This window comes from Syngnathoides biaculeatus, chromosome 9 (genome assembly GCF_019802595.1).
Source record: "Syngnathoides biaculeatus isolate LvHL_M chromosome 9, ASM1980259v1, whole genome shotgun sequence".
NCBI classification, from domain to species: Eukaryota; Metazoa; Chordata; class Actinopteri; order Syngnathiformes; family Syngnathidae; genus Syngnathoides; species Syngnathoides biaculeatus.
Genome location: NC_084648.1, coordinates 2,405,731 through 2,426,009, shown reverse-complemented (window position 1 = coordinate 2,426,009; position 20,279 = coordinate 2,405,731). Strand labels below are relative to the sequence as shown.

General features: G+C 40.4%; 1 protein-coding gene across 1 annotated transcript; it reads left to right on the top strand.

Moving 5' to 3' along the window:
* The first annotated feature begins 1,150 nt into the window (after nt 1–1,150).
* On the top strand, nt 1,151–20,210 carry lrpap1 (low density lipoprotein receptor-related protein associated protein 1). The gene is made up of 8 exons (XM_061830812.1): nt 1,151–1,418; nt 1,889–2,033; nt 4,787–4,917; nt 6,479–6,599; nt 13,678–13,833; nt 14,195–14,277; nt 19,575–19,751; nt 19,878–20,210. Exons 1-8 carry the CDS (start codon nt 1,254–1,256, stop codon nt 19,944–19,946), a joined length of 1,047 nt encoding a protein of 348 aa, XP_061686796.1. The 5' UTR covers nt 1,151–1,253; the 3' UTR covers nt 19,947–20,210.
* Nucleotides 20,211–20,279: the final 69 nt, after the last annotated feature.

Here is a 20,279-nt window from a genome sequence, read left to right as displayed (position 1 = left end):
ATTACGTGGTCCGCCCCAAACTATTATTATTTTTAGTAGCTGTATACACACCTACCTGTCATTTGGAACCCACGAAGCTCTCGTCCATTGCACCCATGCAATCCATTTTTCACGACGAACTGGGTCTCTCGCAAACTTATGAAGGGTAAATCCATCATCCCGAGTGCTCAAGCAATGTCGACCAATGCAACGAGCCGGCATTTTGGCTAACACGAAGGAACAACGAGCTACCTTGCGGTAAAAATAATTGAAACACTTGAGGGCGGTCCTGTCATGTACGTCACTTGCTGCTTCTTCTCGAAAATAAATCCCCAAGAAGATTTTCATGGCAGTAGTTACAAAAAGCTGAATACGTCAAAATCATGTTTTGTGGGTAAAAAACGCATGTGTCCATGATGGCTGCCATTTTTTCATTAATAACATACTAAAAATAATGCATTTCATGACAGTTGCCCTTAAAAGACTTCTATAGTTTTGGAATTTTTTTCAAAAGAAGCCTACTCAACAGATAAACAGGTAGAACGTTTTTGGTGGGGCTGAAACCAACTGTCGCCTGGGGGGGTGGTCCGAGAACTTTCGCCCGAGGGCACTCGGGTGACCGTGGTCGGCTTTCTGGTCACCAAGTAGCTCAGCCTCTGACTACAACTACTCAACGTTTTGATGGGTGTGAATAAGGTTTTCAAACCTTTGGTAGCTGTTCCGTCCTTCAAGTAAAGATGGTTGGCTAATTTTCTCCTTGAGGTGTACGCAAATATCTGCAACACGGGAAATACATATAGAGTTTTTTAGAAATCCCTGTAGGTCCAGTCCATTAACTATATGTGCCTGTGTATTGATTTAACATCGTGACATATTCGCAAACTTAAGTTTTAGTTTTTTGTTTTAGGATTTCGTTAAAGGTTTACACAGTAGTGGCTGAACTCGCAGATGAAGCAGCTTCCAGTCCAGACTCGAAGATGCGTGGAGGCTTTCGATTTGCTCCCAGTTTGGCAGTCTCCGCTGCTTAGCAACGATGTTGCGGTGCATTGTAGAACTTGTAGTTGAAAAAGTCAGTATTCCTGGTGCCGCATGACATGGGTTCCAAGTAAATAAACTACAAATACCACAATGCAACAAAGCCGGAACTGACCACCTCGTTTGGTCACGTGTCTTACGGTACTCAATCACAATACCAGTGTCCAACTGTCAGACTGTTGAGACGAGGCTGTCCTTTATTTGTTTTTTTTTTTGGCGCCCGTTTTTTAATATCTAAGATGGAACTACTGTATTTACTAGTTGTTGTTTCTCTTGGTGTAGGTGTCATGGCCGGGAAGTACTCTCGGGAGTCGAACGAGCCCATTAAATTTGTCGAAAGTGATGAACGGACGGTTGAATTCAGGATATCGAAGTTGAACCAAGTGTGGAACAAGGCCATACGGGTTCGTATGATTAATTCAATAAAAGACATGGGATTTGTTAGGAATCACTTTCGAGCCACCCTTGAGCTCCATATAAAGTGCATTCGCTATTGTGTGGTGCTGTTCATGAGTAGTGTAGGTTATTCCACGATGCATCTTGTGAACAACCCATGGTTGATTTGAAAAGCAAAATATTCCATGGTGCACTGTTGATCCTTCCACTGTATAAAAATCCCTACGCAGTATAGTCATTAGTGAGAAGAGAATTAATGAATTATTCTGAACACTTGAGAATTTAGAATCACGAGGTAAAGCGCTTGAAATAATGGCACGACCAAGCTGAGTGAATAGTTCGGGAATCAACACTTTTCAATATGTACTTTTCTTTAGAAGATAATAAAATTGACAATGAATCAAATATACAGTACTTATCAGCGTATTAGACAGAGATATTGTAATACTCACTCGAAAGATGTCCTGTGTTTTGACAGATGCAGCTATCCCCTGTGAAGCAAGCTGAGCTGCACAGTGACCTGAAAATCCAGGAGAAGGCTGAGCTGCAATGGAAGAAGATGAAGGTTGAGGGTATGGATGAAAATGGAGAGAAAGAGGCCCAAATCCGCCGTAACTTCAATGGTAAGGCTGTCTCTGTAGCTGTTGAATTCACTGTGCAGACACAATGGATGATATCGTTATGAGCAGGACTAATTAATGCACCAGGTTGTGAATGAATATCATCAATTATTGTTATGTTTGGCAGACATGACATCAGCAGCCATACAGTATATTATTCCATTTTGTGCACTGCTAATCCTCGTTAGGGTTGCCAGTTAGCATGGTAGTTAAGAGTCTTTCTCAATTTACTTTGGCAAATCATTCTGTACTTCAAGGACTGGTTGCCAGCTAAACAAGGTACAAAAAAATGATTACTCACATTCACACCTATGGTTAATTTAGAGTCTTCACTTCACTGTTGCATGTACGGGGGAGGAAAACCCACTCAAGAACATGCAAAGCTAAAGTTTCCACACAAGATGTGAACTTTGAACGTCAGAAATGTAAGGTAGACTTGCTGCCTTGGTAGCAATACATCCTTGGGAAAGTAACATTATTGTATTTAAAAGTTTGAACATATACAAATGATATTCATGCCCTCAGTTGAGAGAGCAGGATTCTGTTACATTTTTAATAGTCAAGACGCACTCATGTGTTGAGACTGACTATAGTAATAAGTACGTCAAAATAAAAATAAAGTGAAATGCCTGTAAATGAAACATTAATAAGTGATAATGTGCTTGGTTGGATTGTATTTTGTTAACCATTTTTGTCAAATTTGTAAAAATTACAGTAAAAAGAAGTCAACTACACTCCTGAAGGGGACATTATTGAACTAAGACATCAGTGCATAGTTGCAAAGAACTCAAAAGATAAACAAACATCCTGTTTCTAAACAGTTATTACTGATAACACGTTACAATTATTCAATTAGTCTATCTATTATTAGGATTAATCATTTTGAGATCATGTATTCATTGAGATAAATCCTGGTCACACCTCATGACATTTTGTAAGTGGACGGGGAATTCATCTATCCATTCATTTTCTGAGCCTTTTATCCTCCCACCTAATCCCGTCCCCGCCTGTGTGGATTTTTCATGTTCTCCCTCTTCTGCGTGGGTTTTCTCTGGGTACTCTGGTTTCCTCCCACATCCTAAAAACATGCATGGTAGGTTGATTGAAGACTCTACATTGCCCATAGCTGTAAATGCAGGAATGCAGAACTGCACCTTCTTTTCATCTTTGTACTGGGGGTGTACGGTAGTTTGTTTTACTAGTGCTTGTAATGGATTTCACTTAAGTCACCTGAATCCATAAAAGGTTCAATTTAAAAGGTAAATGAATGGATCGTGTGTGGTTCGACATCACCATTATGAGGGTTTCAGCCATTGTGTGTGTGCGCATTTACGACACGAACTGGTTAATGAGTAATACGAATGGATTACAGCATCAAGTGATGCTGAATCAGCTACCGCAGTAACAGTTTACTGGAGCAGCAAAAAGATGACAGAGCAAAGTCCAGCATAGTGTTGTTTCTACGCACTTCATAGTAAGATGATTTTGACACTTTTTCTTGCCAACTGTGAGCCACATCATTGTCTTTCTCTCCTGGAAAAAGTCATGCATTTAGTCAGACTGAATTAGTTTTATGGATAAATTTTAATCGTTATTCGCCTCAATAGAGGGCATTCTGGAGCTTCAAAGAGATTTTTCATCAGATTTGTGTCTTTTTAAAGTACAATGGAACTAGATCTTATTAAGCCGCATGAATCAATGTGGACTTGGAGTAGATGACATATTATTTCTTACTGAACCTTTTATTTTCTCTTTGTAAAACATTTTGGACAATTCTATGTTTCAAACATTGGAATGGTTAAGAGAAGCCCCATTTCTGCTCCAGTGTAATTTTTCCCAAGGTCCATTAAGGCAGGGGTGTCATACTCATTTTTGTCATGAGCCACATTGAAGTTACAGTTTTCATCAGAGGGCCGTAATGATCGTGAAACCATAAAAAATCTTTAACCCCATATTTACACATTAAATTTATGAACCAGTTTTGGAATTAGCAATTCAGGGTAATGGGTTTTTCAGCTATTGTTAATCTCTGGTAACGTGAAAACACTTGCAATATCTACATTTTTGTTCTGATTTTTGCAAAAAAAATCTTGAAAGTTGTTCCACATGATTTGGCTTCGCAGGCCACATGAAATAATGCAGCGGGCCAGATCGAGCCCCCAGGCCTTGAGTTTGACACCTGTGCATTAAAACATGCTAAGAAAACTTTAGCACTGAAGAACCTTCAGTGAGGCCTCAAACCTTTGATATTAACTAGAATTGAGATTGTGACCCCCTCTCCATTATTTTGTTGGAAGTCTTCAGAGAACAGCGTAGCTGCAACTCCGGACACCATCCATTTTCTTTGCGGCTTATCCTCACAAGGGTTGCAGGGAGTGCTGGAGCCTATCCCAGCTGTCAACGGGCAGGGTGCGGGGTACACCCTGTACTGGTTGCGAGCCAATCGCGGGGCACACTGAAACAAACAGCTACATTCACAGTCACACCTACAGGCAATTTAGAGTGTCCAATTAATGTTGCATGTTTTTTGGATGTGGGAGGAAATCGGAGTACCTGGAGAAAACCCATAGAGGCACAGGGAAAACACGCAAATTCCACACAGGCGGGGCCAGGATTTGAACCCCGGTCCTCAGAACTATGAGGCAGATGATCTAACCAGTTTCTCCACTGTGGCGCTTACTCTTTATGTATTTAAGTAAAACTTCTCTGAGTTATTTGAAAGCAGCTGATGTGTTGTGCTTGCATGTGTTTGGTAGTTATCCTGGCCAAGTACGGGATGGATGGCAAAAGGGACACGAGACCTCTAGAGAGCAACTCTCTTAAGGACCATGACATTAAAGATGGTGATATATTTGAAGATCCCAAGCTGGATAAACTATGGAACAAGGTGGGTGTGTTTTATGTGTGTGTGTTAGGGACGTAATGAATTTGCATCAAAACAGAAAATCAGCGTTCTCAAATACGAGATCCTGTGTTATCTTTAAAATGGTAGTTTTTTTTTTAACATACCCTTGCAAACGTGAGCCACCATGCCATAGTCTATATGACCTGACTGTGAGGTTACATTCTTCATACAGCTTTATTTCATCCCCTCATTACAGGCATGAGCCCATAAATTTCTCAAGTGAGCTACAGAGAAGCGTCAAGTCCCTGGTTGTGATGCTACACTCTTTCGTGGTGCTTAATAGTCACAGTTAACAAAGAACAATGGCGAAAAGATGGAAAACGAACTCATAAAGTCATTAACAGTATTACAGGATCGTTTTAGGGAATGATTAATACAAATAACAAGAACACAGACTTCTTACAGAACCGCTTTGTACGCTGGGAATTTCTCAAACGACAATATATATATTTTTTTTTAGTATACATTTTTCAAGTTGATTTAATAAAATATAACTCTTGATCTATGATTCTCCATCCATCCTTTTCCAGCATGTGTCACCAGACTACTACGGGCTACTCCTCAGCTACAAAATTGTTGATTTTCCCAGCAGATTGATGAAAAATCACAATTCAAATGCATTATTAAATCATCTTTTTATCTCTACTGTGTCATGCCAATTCACAACAAGTTATCTCAAACCATTTTCCCATTGGAGCAGGCTCAGGGCCACATCATCCCGGCCGAAATGGAACAAATTATGCACCACTTCAGCAAGCACTTTGGCAACCGAAGAAATCAAAATCCCTCCTTGAACTGGTAAAAATCTCAAAGAGAAACAAGACTCAGTGAAGTGCGTCTGAATTGACCGGTTGCATTAAAGCAGTTGAGTGGGACAGTGAGTAGAAAGAAGTCAAGGAGACTAAATGGCAAGCAGATATTTAAGTACCGTACAAGTTAAGGTAGGAACTGAATACTTACGGCTCTGTGATATTCAAATCTTTATTTTTTAATAAATTACAAAAATTTGCTATTCTGTTTTTTTCTGCCAATATGGAGTGCTGTGTGTACATTGAGGGAAGGAATGCCTACAATTCAACAAAGAGTAACACGTTTAAGGGGGTCTGAATACTTTCTCTACTCACTAAATGTAATTATGTTTGTCTTCAGTGTGGAATTAGTGAGTTACAAGAATACTGTGTCATATAAATTTATTCCGAAAGGCTATGAAAAAATTTTGGTTACATCATGGGGCACTGTGGTATCTGTAGGAATTAATCAATGAAATACTTTTAGTGATTTTCCAAAAAGGCAAAAAACAAAAAAGTGTGTGTTGAGTCTGAAGATGAACAAATAGTGCAAGAAACAGATACAGCTGATTGATCGATGTGGAATGTCTCACAAATTAATCAAGCCTCTGACAAATGTGGTTTAGTCTCAGATGAGGTGTTAGTGCTAGTATGGTTCTGTTGTTTGTGTACATTGAATCTTTTGGCTCATTAATTCCACAATGTCATGCCTTTGTGCGTCGTATAAGGTAATGTTTGCCCGTTTCACTGTACAGGCAAAAAGCTCTGGGAAGTTCTCAGAGGAGGAGCTGCTGAGCCTGAAGAGAGAGTTCCAGCACCACAAGGACAAGATCCATGAGTATAACATCCTTGTGGATACTGTGAGCAGGACTGAGGGTGAGCTTTAAATCTTTCTTCACAAGCACTCAAAGTACACTTCCACTAATTGAGCCTTATGCCATCCCACAGAATGTTTTTATGTTTACGCACGTAGACGGCTGGTGTGACAAATTCCCCACAAGCACCTGATAAATTGTGTGCACGCACCAACAGATGGCGCTTGCTGTTGGTGTTTGTTGCACATGATCAAGTAAAGTTTTGCATCTGTAAAATGGGCCCAAACTTGATGACGGAAGCACACAGATATGGAAACTGATCCAATTCCCAGGCTTCGGCTAAACGGCCCAAATTACGGAAATTTTGTTGTCTTTTGTGAGTTATGGGAGGAGTACAGTATATGGAAATAGTTGCAATCAAATCTGAGACAAATTGCACCGGCTAATTTTGTAACTTTCAAGTTACACTGGCCAAATAATCTTTTATGGCTTTATTGGTGGTAGTTGAAGCTTGATTGGTTGTAGATTGTAGTAGGGATTTTTTTTTTAATTTGTGGCAGACCCCACACATTAAAATTAAAAACATAAAGCAAATTTAACAGTTTTGGTCATATTGTATGGCCCAATAATCTCAGCACATACCGATTACCAAGATTCTGTTCTGCCACCGATCTCGAAATCTGGCGTTGTCATATGTGATCTCTGGATATGCACTGATCTTTGCTGAGTGTTGGCAAAGTAGTTTTGATAAATAAAAAGACTTGCTTTGGAAAATGCTTCTTTGGAGAACCCACTTGAATAAAAAAAAATCTGGTATTGTCACACTACAAACTAGTGGATAAATTTATAGGATAATCTGATAAATTGTTTGACCGTAAAATAGTCTGGAGTTTGACATACATTGTCAGGAAGGGTCAAAATCAGAACTTGATGTCTACATATTGTACCAGACCTCAAAGATGAGCATTTTTTAAAGGAAATATATTCATCACAAAAGTCACATCACAAGTGCTCTAGATCACCTGTTAGCAAATACACAATGCACATTGGACAATGAAGAGGACACAAAAACAAAACGCTATACTGAAGTTTTGTCCAGTTTCGGACACAAAGCAATCCACGGCATGCACACTAGCATAGTTTGCCCTGAAGGACAAGAGTCATTCTGTGAATCACAATATGCGGCGTAACAGCACGTGGACTTTTAACTTTATGTATGAGTGAATCAAGCTGAGATTTATAGTATAATGTTACAAGCTCAAGTGTGATATTAGAAAATGTCACAAATTTATTAAATTATTAATGATTTCGTAGTATGTCCACTGGTTGCATATTGCCTCATCCAGGCTTAACTTCTTCAAATCTTTCGTTGCAACCAAAACTTTCCTGTCAATGCCTTTAGTGTACACAGGTTGAATGTTTGATGTTCCTGGATGCGTTTGAGATAAGCTGCAAACAACTGATTGCGTTCTTTCATTTCCTGGCAGCACAAATTTATTAAATGGTTGTCCGTGAATGTGCAGTTGTCACATTTGCACCACTTGCCGAATTCTGTGCCACTCATTCACCTAAGGTTGTTTCGTGGCTGGAAACACCAAACGGCACGCATCCTCATCTGAAGGAGATTCTCTCTCATTACACCTATTTGCTCTTGTTGGTTCAAGCTAAATGAGAGTCTACCCACGCTTAATCCAAGGGTACAATTAAATCAGGAAGTTCAATATCACTGAATTATGCCATGGCACGACATAACATGACCAAATGGCCAAATGATACATCTTCAATCACAGAAAAGCTTTAGCAAAAAAATGCTTCTATTGCCCATTTTATTTTCTTATTTTCAGTAGCATGGTGTTTTAAAAAAAATTCTAAAGATACACGTTTCCCTGGTGTCACCTTTTGTAGTCACTTGACTGATGTTTGTCCAGCAAGCAGTGTATGAATACAGGAGGAGAAGTGTCTTACTCATATTCCATGTTTTTCCTTCTTAGTAAGGGACATGTTTCGTGCAAGGCTTGAAAATAGTAAACTGTTAGTCAGTACATTTCACTCCATCATCTATGTATGCAGTCATAAAACCAAATTAATCGTGGTCTCTCAAATCTACCACTCATGCTGGTTACCATGTCAGTGAGCTGCAACCTTGTAAACAGATACACCTTTGAGTTCATTGCAATGTAATAGAATGAAATTTAAAAAATAATCTCTCTCTATCTTTCTCACTCATCCGCTAATTTTATCACATTCCCCCAACTGCTGATCCAATCCATCACAAAACAGTTTCGTGCATTCACACTTCTGAAACAAAGGGGGGTGGGGGGGGTTGGGGGGGGCTCCATGGCGCTAACAAAACAACAAATGTTTTGCAAAATATCTTTGAAAACGGCCTTAGCAGAACCAAGAGAGAACACAGAGCCCACTTTTGTATCTAAGATGAGTAGTACTTTGGTTGTTTGGGTTTATTTGGGGTATTTAGGAAATACCATGCGTCTGTTAAGTTAGTTAAGTGCTTGTTACACTGCTCGATGGTACACTGAAAAAGTATAACTCGTCACTCGTTTAAAATTTTTAATTCAAATTGTTTAAAAATGTTGGTTGTGTTTTAAATGGCTTTTTTTTAACTTTACTGTAAATTAAAACTGGTGCTACTGTGGATCAGCTGGAAAGCGTTGGCGTCACAGTTCCGAGGTCCCGGGTTCAATCCCAGACCCCCCTGTGTGGCGTTTGCATGTTCTCCCTGTGCCTGCGTGGGTTCTCTCCAGGCACTCCGGTTTCCTCCGACATCTCAAAAACATGCGACATTAATTGGAGACTCTAAATTGCCGCTAGGTGTGATTGTGAGGTGCGACTGTTGTCTGTCTCTATGTGCCCTGCGATTGGCTGGCAACCGGTTCAGGGTGCACCCTGGCTTCTGCCTGATGACAGATGGGATTGGCTCCCGCACTCCTGTGACCCTCGTGAGGATAAGTGGCGTAGAAAATGGATGGATGGAAAAACTTTCAGGTTAAAGTTTTAGGATACACTAAATGAATCATTTTTATCAAATCGAAAGGCGAAAGGAATACATTGAGATGCAACGTAGGGGAAAGGTAGAGGTGGGGAAGGCTAAACAAGTGGCACATGATGACATGTACACCAGATTAGATGTGAAAGAAGGAGAAAGGGATCTCTACAGGTTGGCCAGACAGAGGGATAGAGATGGGAAGGATGTGCAGTAAGTAAAGGTGATTAAAGGAAGACCCTCCCCAAATTTCATGTACAATAAACCCTCCAATGTGAAGTAATATTATTATTACATTTATTTTGGACATTAATTGAAAATCTGGATGTGGGCCAGCTTTCAGAGCCTAACGCGGAAGAAACATCCTTGTGTGTGTTGTGTAACAAAACTGAGAAAACGCTCCCAAATTTCTCCTTCTTTAACCTCCCAAGGGGTTAACCTGACAGGATACAGCTGTGGCTGTCACAGTTGAGGCTCGTTCACCATCAGGGGAAATTTGCCTGCATCTAATCATTACTGGTTATTAGCTGCTGAGTCATAGCCTCTCATGCTAATACTGTATAAGCATCAACATACGTTATGAGGGTGGCGCAGGTGTTCAATCCTGTACTTCCGTGTGTGGAGTTTGCATGTTCTCCCCGTGTCTGCGTGTGTGTAAACTTGCCTCTACCCGTTGACAGCTGGGACAGGCTCCAGCATTCCTGCGACTATCATCCAGCTAAGAAAATGGATGGATGGATATATACGTGTAAGCACACAACACTTCCCGGTTACTATTTATATCGATGCGCACATGCAAACCCCCCCTGCCCCCCCCATGCCCGCCGCTGGTCGAACGCGAGAAACGGAGTACTTGAAAAGTACAATTTTCAAAATCTGGCCACGCCTGCTGTATAATCTAAATTGAAACCTACTCCTCACAAAAGCATCAAATCTCTACGGTCCATATAATGGGACTGTTATTGTTTGTCGTCAACACCACGCTCCTCCCGACACGTCGACTTCCGCCTGTGTGCAATCTGGCTCAAACGCTTGAACATTGTACATTGTTATTTTTATTTTGTTTGCTCAATAGCGGGAGTTGTAATATCACTGAGCATTGACTCACTGTTACACTCGCTTTGTTGGCTCTGAGCACACAACACTTCCTGGTTACTATTTACTATACTAACTACTCATCTATTAACTTTTAATGTGTGCTCCCATTCCTTTTAGTTTCGACAAAGTCTTCCTTTAAGGATAGCGATGGAAATATGTTGACCTGTGCTAGTAGTGTGCTAAGTAGATGGAAAGAGTACTGAGAGAAGGAAGAGTAAAAGAGGAAAGCGTGAATGACCATGAAGTGGTAATGATTAGTAAGGGGGAAGTTAGAAAGGCACTGAACAGAATGAAAAATGGAAAGACAGCTGGTCCTGATGACATGGAGGTATGGAAGCAATTTGGAGAGGTGGCTGAGGTAGTTTTGACCAACTTATTCAATAGAATACTAGCAGGAGAGAAAATGGGAGAAGAATGGGTAAAAGTGTGCTCGTCCCCATTTTTAAGAACAAAGGCGATGTTCAGAGCTGTGGAAACTACAGAAGAATAAAGATGATGGGCCACACAATGAAGTTATGGGAAAGAGTAGTGGAGGCTAGACTCAGGACAGAAGTAAGTATCTGCGAGCAACAGCATGGTTTCATGCCCAGAAAGAGTACCACAGATGCATTATCTGCCTTGATGATTCTCGTGGAGAAGTACAGAGAAGTTCAGAAGGAGCTACATTGTGTCTTTGCACACCTAGAGAAAGTTTACACAGTACCAAGAGAGGAACTGTACTACATGCGCAAGTCTGAGAAATATGTTAGGATAGTACAGGACAAGTATGAGGGCAGCAGAACAGCGGTGAGATGTGCTGTAAGTGTGTCAGAAGAATTTAAGGTGGAGGTGGGACTGCATCAAGGATTCGCTCTGAGCCCCTTCCTGTTTGCAGTAGTAATGGATAGGCTGACAGATGAGGTTAGACTGGAATCCCCTTGGACCATGATGTTCGCAGATGATATTATGATCTGCAGTGAAAGCAGGGAGCAGGTGGAGGAACAATTAGAAAGATGGAGGTACACACTGGAAGGTAGAGGAATGAAGATTAGCTGAAGTTAAACAGTATATATGTGCATGAATGAGAGGGAAGGAGGGGGAAGAGTGAAGCTCCACGGAGAAGAGATAGCGAGGGTGAACGCCTTCAAATACTTGGGATCAACAATACAGAGCAATGGTGAGTGTGGTAAGGAAGTGAAGAAACGGGTCCAAGCGGGGTGGAACAGTTGGCGGAAGGTGTCTGGTGTTCTATGTGACAGAAGAGTCTGCGCTAGGATGAAGGGCAAAGTTGATAAAACAGTGATGATGATGTACGGATTAGAGATGGTGCAAGTGAAGAAACAACAGGAAGCAGAACTGGAGGTAGCAAAAATGAAGATGTTGAGGTTCTCGCTCGGAGTGACGAGGTTGGATAGGATTAGAAATAAGATCATTAGAGGCACAGCCGAGTTGGATGTTTTGGAGAGAAGGTTCAAGAGAGCAGACTTCAATGGTTTGGACATGTTCAGAGGCGAGAGAGTGAGTATATTGTTCGAAGGGTGCTGAGGATCGAGCTGCCAGGCAAAAGACCGAGAGGAAGACCAAAGAAAAGGTTGATGGCTGTTGTGAGGGAGGACATGAGGACAGTGGGTGTTAGAGAGGATGATGCACGAGATAGGCTTAGATGGAAAAAGATGACACGCTGCGGCGACCCCTAACAGGACAAGTCAAAAGGAAAAGAAGAAGAACAGCTGTGGCAAGCTTGCGCCATAAAATTACATGGATCTAACCCACAGCACTTGTTTTTGACACCTGTGAGACAGACCGTATCAAACTGTGCCTGTGGTTATTGACTTCCTTGGATTCCACTGGCCATGGCATCACAACAGGCTGTGAGCCATAAGCTATTTGACAGATGTCACTGTGTTTGGCACTGTTCTCCTTTGATTGAGACTGACACGTTCCAGCTGTTTTGTGACAGAAGCTTTCTATTAGAGCTCGGCACTTTGACTTGTCTCTTGAACACATGCATTGTTGAGCCAATCAAAGGCTGTCTGGTAGAGAGTCTCCATCAGCCCCCCTGCCGCCTCCACTTCCAATCCCAACTCCATCACTGCCTGTCTTGATACATTTCCTCCCTGCTTTCACTTCCCTTCATTTTTATAAGACTTCAAGATGGATTGATCAAAAATGTCATACCGTTGTAAATGCTGTGAGCATAGCGTAGCTCCAGCATAGTGATGCCATGTGAAGTTCAGCCATGTAAAAATGCACATAATTTTTCATTAGCTTTCATTTGAAATAATAATGATGTGAACTCATGACCTGTATTGAAGTATGACACCCTCGCTAGAGATTTAGGTAACAGAGACATTTTTTTGTCACTCTACCACACATCCCCAAAGACAATGTGTTTGTGTGGAAAAACAACTGTTTTTTTTTTGCTTAAATCTAGCTCTGGGTCGTGAGCTCATGTTCTGCTGCCCTGATGCAGAGAGAAAATGCCTGCGCCACTTTGAAGACATTTCTTCCTGCAAAGAAATCACAGTTCATTAACACCTCCATCTTTTGCCCCACGCAGCAAGAGAGAGAAAGAGAGAGAGAGAGAGAGAGAGAGAGAGAGAGAGAGAGAGAGAGAGAGAGACAGAACATAGCATGAGCTCTGTTTCCACTCGTGGAACTTTTCCTCTAGTGTTGTCATCTGTCAAAATGATTAATGGTATTGACATGTTTCTGTCATGGATAAAAATAGTGGTCAGTGATGGGAAACTTTCAGTTGCTTGGAAGATTAGCGTTCCCGACTGCCCATTTGAACGTATAGTCCATTTAGTTAGAGTGTGTAGTTACAGACAGTGCAGTGTAATGATAAAGGCTCCTATGTACTCTTTTAACAATATCAGTGTTTATACATGAAGAAAAAGCCAGAGGGATGTTAAATTGTAGTGGCCTCAATCTCGCCCTCAATATTCCAATGAGACATTTTTCCTCATCATTGGTTAATCAGCCTTCTTCCACTTCACATCATCCAAATCCTCCCACACATTTTTTTCTGACTCCTGACCTGTACCCCATTGACTCCCAGAGATCCACAAGAACGTGATCTCACCGCTGGAGGGTGACGGCAAAGAAGAGCAAGTGCAGCAGAAGCACACTGAGCTAAAGCAGAAGATGAGAGACCTCAACCAAGGCTTTGAGCGCCTCCGTAAACTCAGCCACGAGGGCTTCACCGAGGACAGCGGTGAGAGAAAACGGCCACTCACTACTCTGCATATCAATAATGGAAATCCCATTTCATTATTTTCACATCATACCAAATCCATCCATCCATCCGTTATCCGTGCCGCTTATCCTCATTGGGCTCAAGGGAGGGCTGGACTCCATCCCAGCTGACTCTGGACGAGAGGCTGGACTGATTGCCTGACAATCCCCGGGCACATTTAGAGACACAACCATTCACACTCACACTTATGGACAATTTAGAGTATTCAATTAATCAACCACATCTGTTACATCTTCATTGCCTCTTTTCTCTCTCAAGTATTTGTATTCAGTGCATGTGGCAGCAAAAACAGTTTTCACATCTAAGTTGTGTTCTGTAGAATTCCGGGAACCTCGTGTGATCGAATTGTGGGAGGCTGCCAAGAGAGCAAACCTAAGCAATGATGAGCTGGACTCTCTCAAGGTAGGCTTTACATCTCCTCTGATGCACTAACTCTCATTGATTTGTCTGTGGACACACACACACGTCGAACTACAATGGAGCCTCCAGAGGTGACAAAAGTACTTACACTCTGTACATAAGTCGTACAGATGCTTGTTAAAAATGAAAAAAAAAGACTTGTAAAAGCAGAATTACTGATTCACTTCTTGTACTTATCCAAAAGTACAAAATTGTGGACTCTGACAGGTTTTTGCAGTCCTGAAAAAAAAAAAAAAAAATTTGGTTCAGTTTCTTCTTCATTTAAATGCCTGGTAGTACTAAAGGTATATTATCTGAAGGATTCAATGAACATAAATGTAGCCGATTCCGTAATACTGGTACTTTATGTTGTTCTAGTTGACACGCTTATCCCTGGCTCAGACAACAAGACAAATCTGGTCTTGCACGATGTCTAACTAGTGCCTTGAAATCTTGCCTTATCTTTGTCAGACAGTGGCAGACCAGATCTTTTACGATCTCTGGGCTTTTCTTGTCACATCAAACACTGTCGGGGACGGGGGACTTGAAACGTGTCATCTTTCAACGCAGCCTGATACAAATATTACCAAGGTGATAACTTGTCATCAAACTATGGTCACTGCCTCAATGCTGTGAAAAAGAAATCACAAAAAGGAAAATAAAGTTGCGGTGTTACCAAATGCTTGTTGTTACATCCTTGTAATATAATATGACTCGCAAGCAGGCAAGAATGTGTTTTGTAGCCTAGTAAGCTACTTGTACCACTCACGGTTGTACTTGATCATGTTGGTGTGCTGTCGAATGATGCATGGGTCAGAACCTTTTTGAGGCTGTGGGCTACTTCATGAGTATCATTCATATGACGGGCTACTTGACTTGTTTGCGGAAAACTTTCAAACTCACAAAATTCCTTATACTTTACAAATATATAAATACTTTATATTACAGAACATTATTCGAAACTTGTCATTAATGTAAGCAAGTCAGATTTAAAACTTAAAGCAAAAATAATAATAATAATATTTTGTGACCTGTGCTATTTTTAGAAAATGCATGGCAAGTGCCTTAAGTGGTCCTTGTGGGCAACCATGTGCCCGCGGGCACTGCGTTGGTGGCCTAAAGCTTCAGTAAACAATGTTTTGCGCACGTCAATAAATGTTGATAACGGTGACCAAGTATTTGACAAGAGCAAGTACGTGCGGCGATGCGGCAGTCACGGTACACAATCCTATCGATCGACTTGGTGGTGTGTTGTCAGAGAGTTGTCCATATGTGACACATGGAAGATGTCCACAAAAATCAAATATGCTAGGCTTTTCATTTTGCCCTCATAGGGCCAAATCGTTGGTCATTGATTATGTGACCCTACAAGAAGTTTTGTCATTCCCGACAAAGTAAATCTGGCCCAATCTGGGAAGTCACCCATGATTAGCATCAATCCAATATCGGGGCTAAAATCCTCAAATGTAATCTGGGCATTACACTCCCACAAAACAAGCCAAAAAATGTCTTGAAAATTTAATACAACTGTTGAAAGGAGTTACGTTAACAAGGCATGAATGAATAATATGAATGAATGTATGTAAAAAATCACAACGTATGTGAAATCAGGCTTCAAAATGGTTAAAAATTCAAACATTCTATGAGCTTTGAAACTGTTGTGGGTGGGTTTACAGGGAGCACTAAAAATCTCACCTCCAGCTGTCAATCAAATACTTTTGTTTATCATAGATCTGTTGCTTCTCTGCCTTGCGGAGAGAGGAGGGGATGCACAGCAGACCTTTGTAGCCTTCAGTGGCCGCAACCGAAGGCCACAGCCAAGCCCAACTGTACACGCTTGGTGTTGATAAAGACAGGGAGAGCCTCATGGCAGAAAGTTTACAGCCAAATCTCTTGACTACTCCAGGATAATTTTTAGCCGCCCTCACAAAATTTAGGAAACTTTAAATGTGTAAAAAAAAAATACTTTTTAAGCCATATCTCAACAATGTAGTACTATGTTGTTCTCAGTCAATGCACATGTATACAGTACTTATTCTCAAAGATATTTCATATATTTAGAAACAAAGAAAATATCTTGGAGGACTTGGTTTCCAAATGATTTTGGTTATTATCAAGAAATCCACGGAAAAACAGCTGGATATCACCTCTTAAAGTTGTCGTATTCGGCTCAATCAACTTTTTCTAGTATTTGGGTTCAGCTGTATGTATCACAATGTGTATCATGGTGTAATATGAAAATCTGCCGTATGATATAACCATTTATAGCATTTATTCTATTTCATTTCTTTACATGTGGGCAATTGGGTTAGCTCTTGCTGCACTAGAGTAGCGTCTGACTTGGTAACACAACAAAGGCTATATTTGTTAACACTTCAAATTCACACATTGATCATCTAATTCAATTGAATACTCAATGTAGTGATGAAAGTCCTCTGGATTTTTACGGAATTCCGGATTTTTAAATTTTCATGAAAATTATTACGGAAAATTGAGGGAAAATTGCCTAAAATTAATCCAGATATTAGTTGACAACATTGAACAAACATGCGTTTGAGTATGTTGTTTTGCTTTCACGAGCGTAGCCACGTTGAGGCACTAACAGTAGTAACAGTAACGCCCCTCCCCTCACGTTGCTTATTTTGTGTAGTCTTGACATTAATTTACGTGTTTATTTCATAAACGTTGTTAACTAAACAAGCCTGCTCCAAAACAACCGCTATTTACCCGGAAACAGGAAATGCAAGTTAATCGTACTGAGCATGTACGGCGCAAGTACGAAAGCACATGTTCAGAACTGCATCATGTAATGCGAGAGCATTTACGTCGAAAGTCATCAACATCATGAGCCATGTCAAAGGAAATTCAGTTACACCAGCGGTTCTCATTGCGTCGATCGTGAGGCAGTGTGACGGCGTGCCCCCCCCCCCAAAAAAAAAGACATATTAGACCTTGTCGCTTGATTCAGGTGTGGCCAATACGTCAAGCGCATGCAGTCCCGCGATGCGTGCCCCTCCCCCCCACAACATAACGTCAGGATTGCCGGCAGGAATGTTTGTTCTAATGTATCGCCAGCTTGTTGCAACGAACGCCAATTACGTTGAACTAAACTTTCAGCATTTTCAAAAAATTGCGGATATAGACCGTTCGTGTTTATTCCTTAACAGGCCAGTGCATTTAACTTTTCTTCAGATAGTTTGTCAGATCAAGAATTTTACTGATGAAATTTTAAATACCGTTTTATATCATGTTCTACTAATATCTGTTGAAATTGGAAATGATCTTTTATGAGTTTTAAATTTTAGTTTTCTATTTTAGTTATTTGTTTTTTTGTATTTTATTTTTAATTTACAGTTACGTTATATTAATCCAGTAAGTTAATTTAAGGCCATCCCTAATCACACACGCAACTTTATCTGCGAGCTTGACCTACCACACCCGTACAGTTTTCAAATGTGAGTGACTGCGTATTTCAATATATTAAAGGCAACCAATTATACTATTAGTATTACTAGATCTATATCTAAGATAGTGAGCAATGTGGTCGAGTGTATCAGTACAACGCGACGTAAGAAGTTTGAGACTTAAAGGTTAATACCAATTACTACAGATCAACTTCTTTAACATGTTTTGCTGTACGGTGTAGAAAGTCTAGGATATATTTTAGTGTATATTCTATATCTATACTATAATATGTATAATGTGGGGAAAAGGACAATTTTAGATGACTTTTTACTGAATAGTTCACTTAATTCATTTGTCTTGAGATAAGATGGCATATTTTAAGCATATTTTAATGACAAATGTAATTTTGTGCTATCCAGTGATAGGGGTTTGGGGGGGCAAAAAAATTCTGGGCTTGGCCCTTGGGGAAAATCAGCCCAATTTTTTGGGGGGTCAGGACTTAGAAATTTTACTTTAAATTTTTGTCTGAATTTTGTTCACAGATATCGCCAGAATACACCACAGCCATTTTTTCAAAAATTTCACGGGGGGGGGGGGGGTGTTAACATGCCCCTGGACCCCCCAAGTGCTAACATTTGTATTTTCAGGAATTTTCACGAAAGTCCACTTTGATCTCTATCAATATTAAGAAATATTAATGTTGTTTAAGGTCATCTGAAAAGGAATACTGACATAAAGGACAGATACCTCAAAAATATACTGTAATACAAATGTTTTTTTATTATGCGTTGAAATATTTTTCATAGAAACTAATTGAGCAAATTCTTGAATAATACGTGGAACTGTCGCAATTGTAAGGATCAACACTATCTACAGGTAATGTTGAAAGTAATATTTAAACTGTGATTTGATCGTAAAACAGTTGTGTGGCTAATTTGGAAAAGAGACCAAGCACCGTCGGGCAGGCCAGACAGCGAGCAGCCCATTATGTAAAAAAGTCCGCTTGTCAAAAGAGATTAAATGCAGCCCGTTTTGTTCTTATCGCAAATACAGCATCGTGCTTACCAGCCATAAGTGTGACAGCTTTTCCACGTCATGTCCATTTACCGCTCTACAGTCTTTTCATATTTTTCCTTTTTGCTATTTTTGGTGTGCTTCTGGGCACCACAAAAATGTGAAATACACTTATGGCTATAATCCTTTGCTCACTAAATTAAATTTAAAAAACGTGGAAGCCTCAATCTTTCCTCTCCAACAGCGATGACTCGACCGCCATCTTTTTGTAAGTCTTGAGTGGATTTTTTTTTTTTCCTGAAATGTTTGGTTGAATAGGTCAACCTTGAAGATGTGTTTCCGCTGAATTCTGAGTGTCGCGTTCATCTGTTTTATCTGGAAGATCTGTCATTAAAGTCTGCTAAAAAGGAATTTGGATCTCTGGCCTTGGCCCAAGAGCTTAACCATCAGAGTGAACCCTGCATATGATTTTAATTTAGTTAAGTTTTATATATTTTTTTTTTTCTTTGCTCACATTCTACCTGAGACTTTTTGTCTACCACAGGTCTCGAAATCGAGGCTGATGGGGCCCATCAAAGCAAATAAAGGTTTTGCTTTGTTTCATTTTGCCAGAGAATCTGTGCCAGAATTGGAATGTTTCTTTGTTTTTTAACATCTACAAATGTTTTTTTTCCAACCAAATCCCTACTTAATTGACCAATATTTGGATACTTATACTGAAGTGATTTTCCCAGTCCTAAAGGCCCTCTGAGGTAAACATGGCCTGTGTGTGTGTGTGGCCTGCAACAAAAATGAGTTTGTCGTTCTTGGCCTACAGTCGATTCTATAGAGGCATTTCACTTTCAGGGTGCGAATTAAAGTCCCCACTTTGTCCATTACAGGAGGAGTTGCATCACTTTGAGACCAAGGTGGAGAAGCACAGCCACTATCAGGAGCAGCTGGAGCTTTCCCACCAGAAGCTGCAACATGTGGAGGCTTTAGGAGACAAACAACACATAAAGATGAACCAGGACAAGTACAACACCCTTGCTGAGAAGACCAGGGAGATGGGCTACAAGGTATTTGAAGTGCATCCACTCTTAGCACCCCTTTGGCGTGAAGGACCCTGTGTGTCTACGCGTCATGTTTTTAATTCAAATGTAAATCGAGGAAGAGTTCAAAAGCAATTTTTGTTTTTCTTGCAGATGAAGAAACACATGCAGGACTTGCACAACAAGATCTCCAGTCAGGGTCTGGCGCACAATGAGTTGTGAGGCCATCACTTGTGACAACGCCATTGAAGGATCAATCAACTCAACTAAATCCCGCTTCCACTCATCCTAACTCAGTTTAGCCACTGTAAAATAATCTGGGTTTTTTTCTACCTTGCTTGAGTTGTTGAGGTTACAACCCACTGAAGAATTCATCTTTTAATTTGATGTTTTTTAATTTACTTTGAAATGGATTTTCTTTTTCTTGTAATACATGATCATATTTTTGTGGTACAAATCAATAAAGTTGAAACCTTTATTTAGTGATCACTAGCAGCATAAAAGAATCAAGCCACAGAAAGACTAACCAAAATCCATCCATCCATTTTCTTTGCC

Coding starts and splice junctions, on each gene's coding strand:
- lrpap1 (XM_061830812.1), top strand. CDS start 1,254: ATGGAACTACTGTATTTACTAGTTGTTGTTTCTCTTGGTGTAGGTGTC. Junction 1,419..1,888: donor TGTGGAACAAGGCCATACGG/GTTCGTATGATT, acceptor GTGTTTTGACAG/ATGCAGCTATCCCCTGTGAA. Junction 4,918..6,478: donor TGGATAAACTATGGAACAAG/GTGGGTGTGTTT, acceptor TTCACTGTACAG/GCAAAAAGCTCTGGGAAGTT.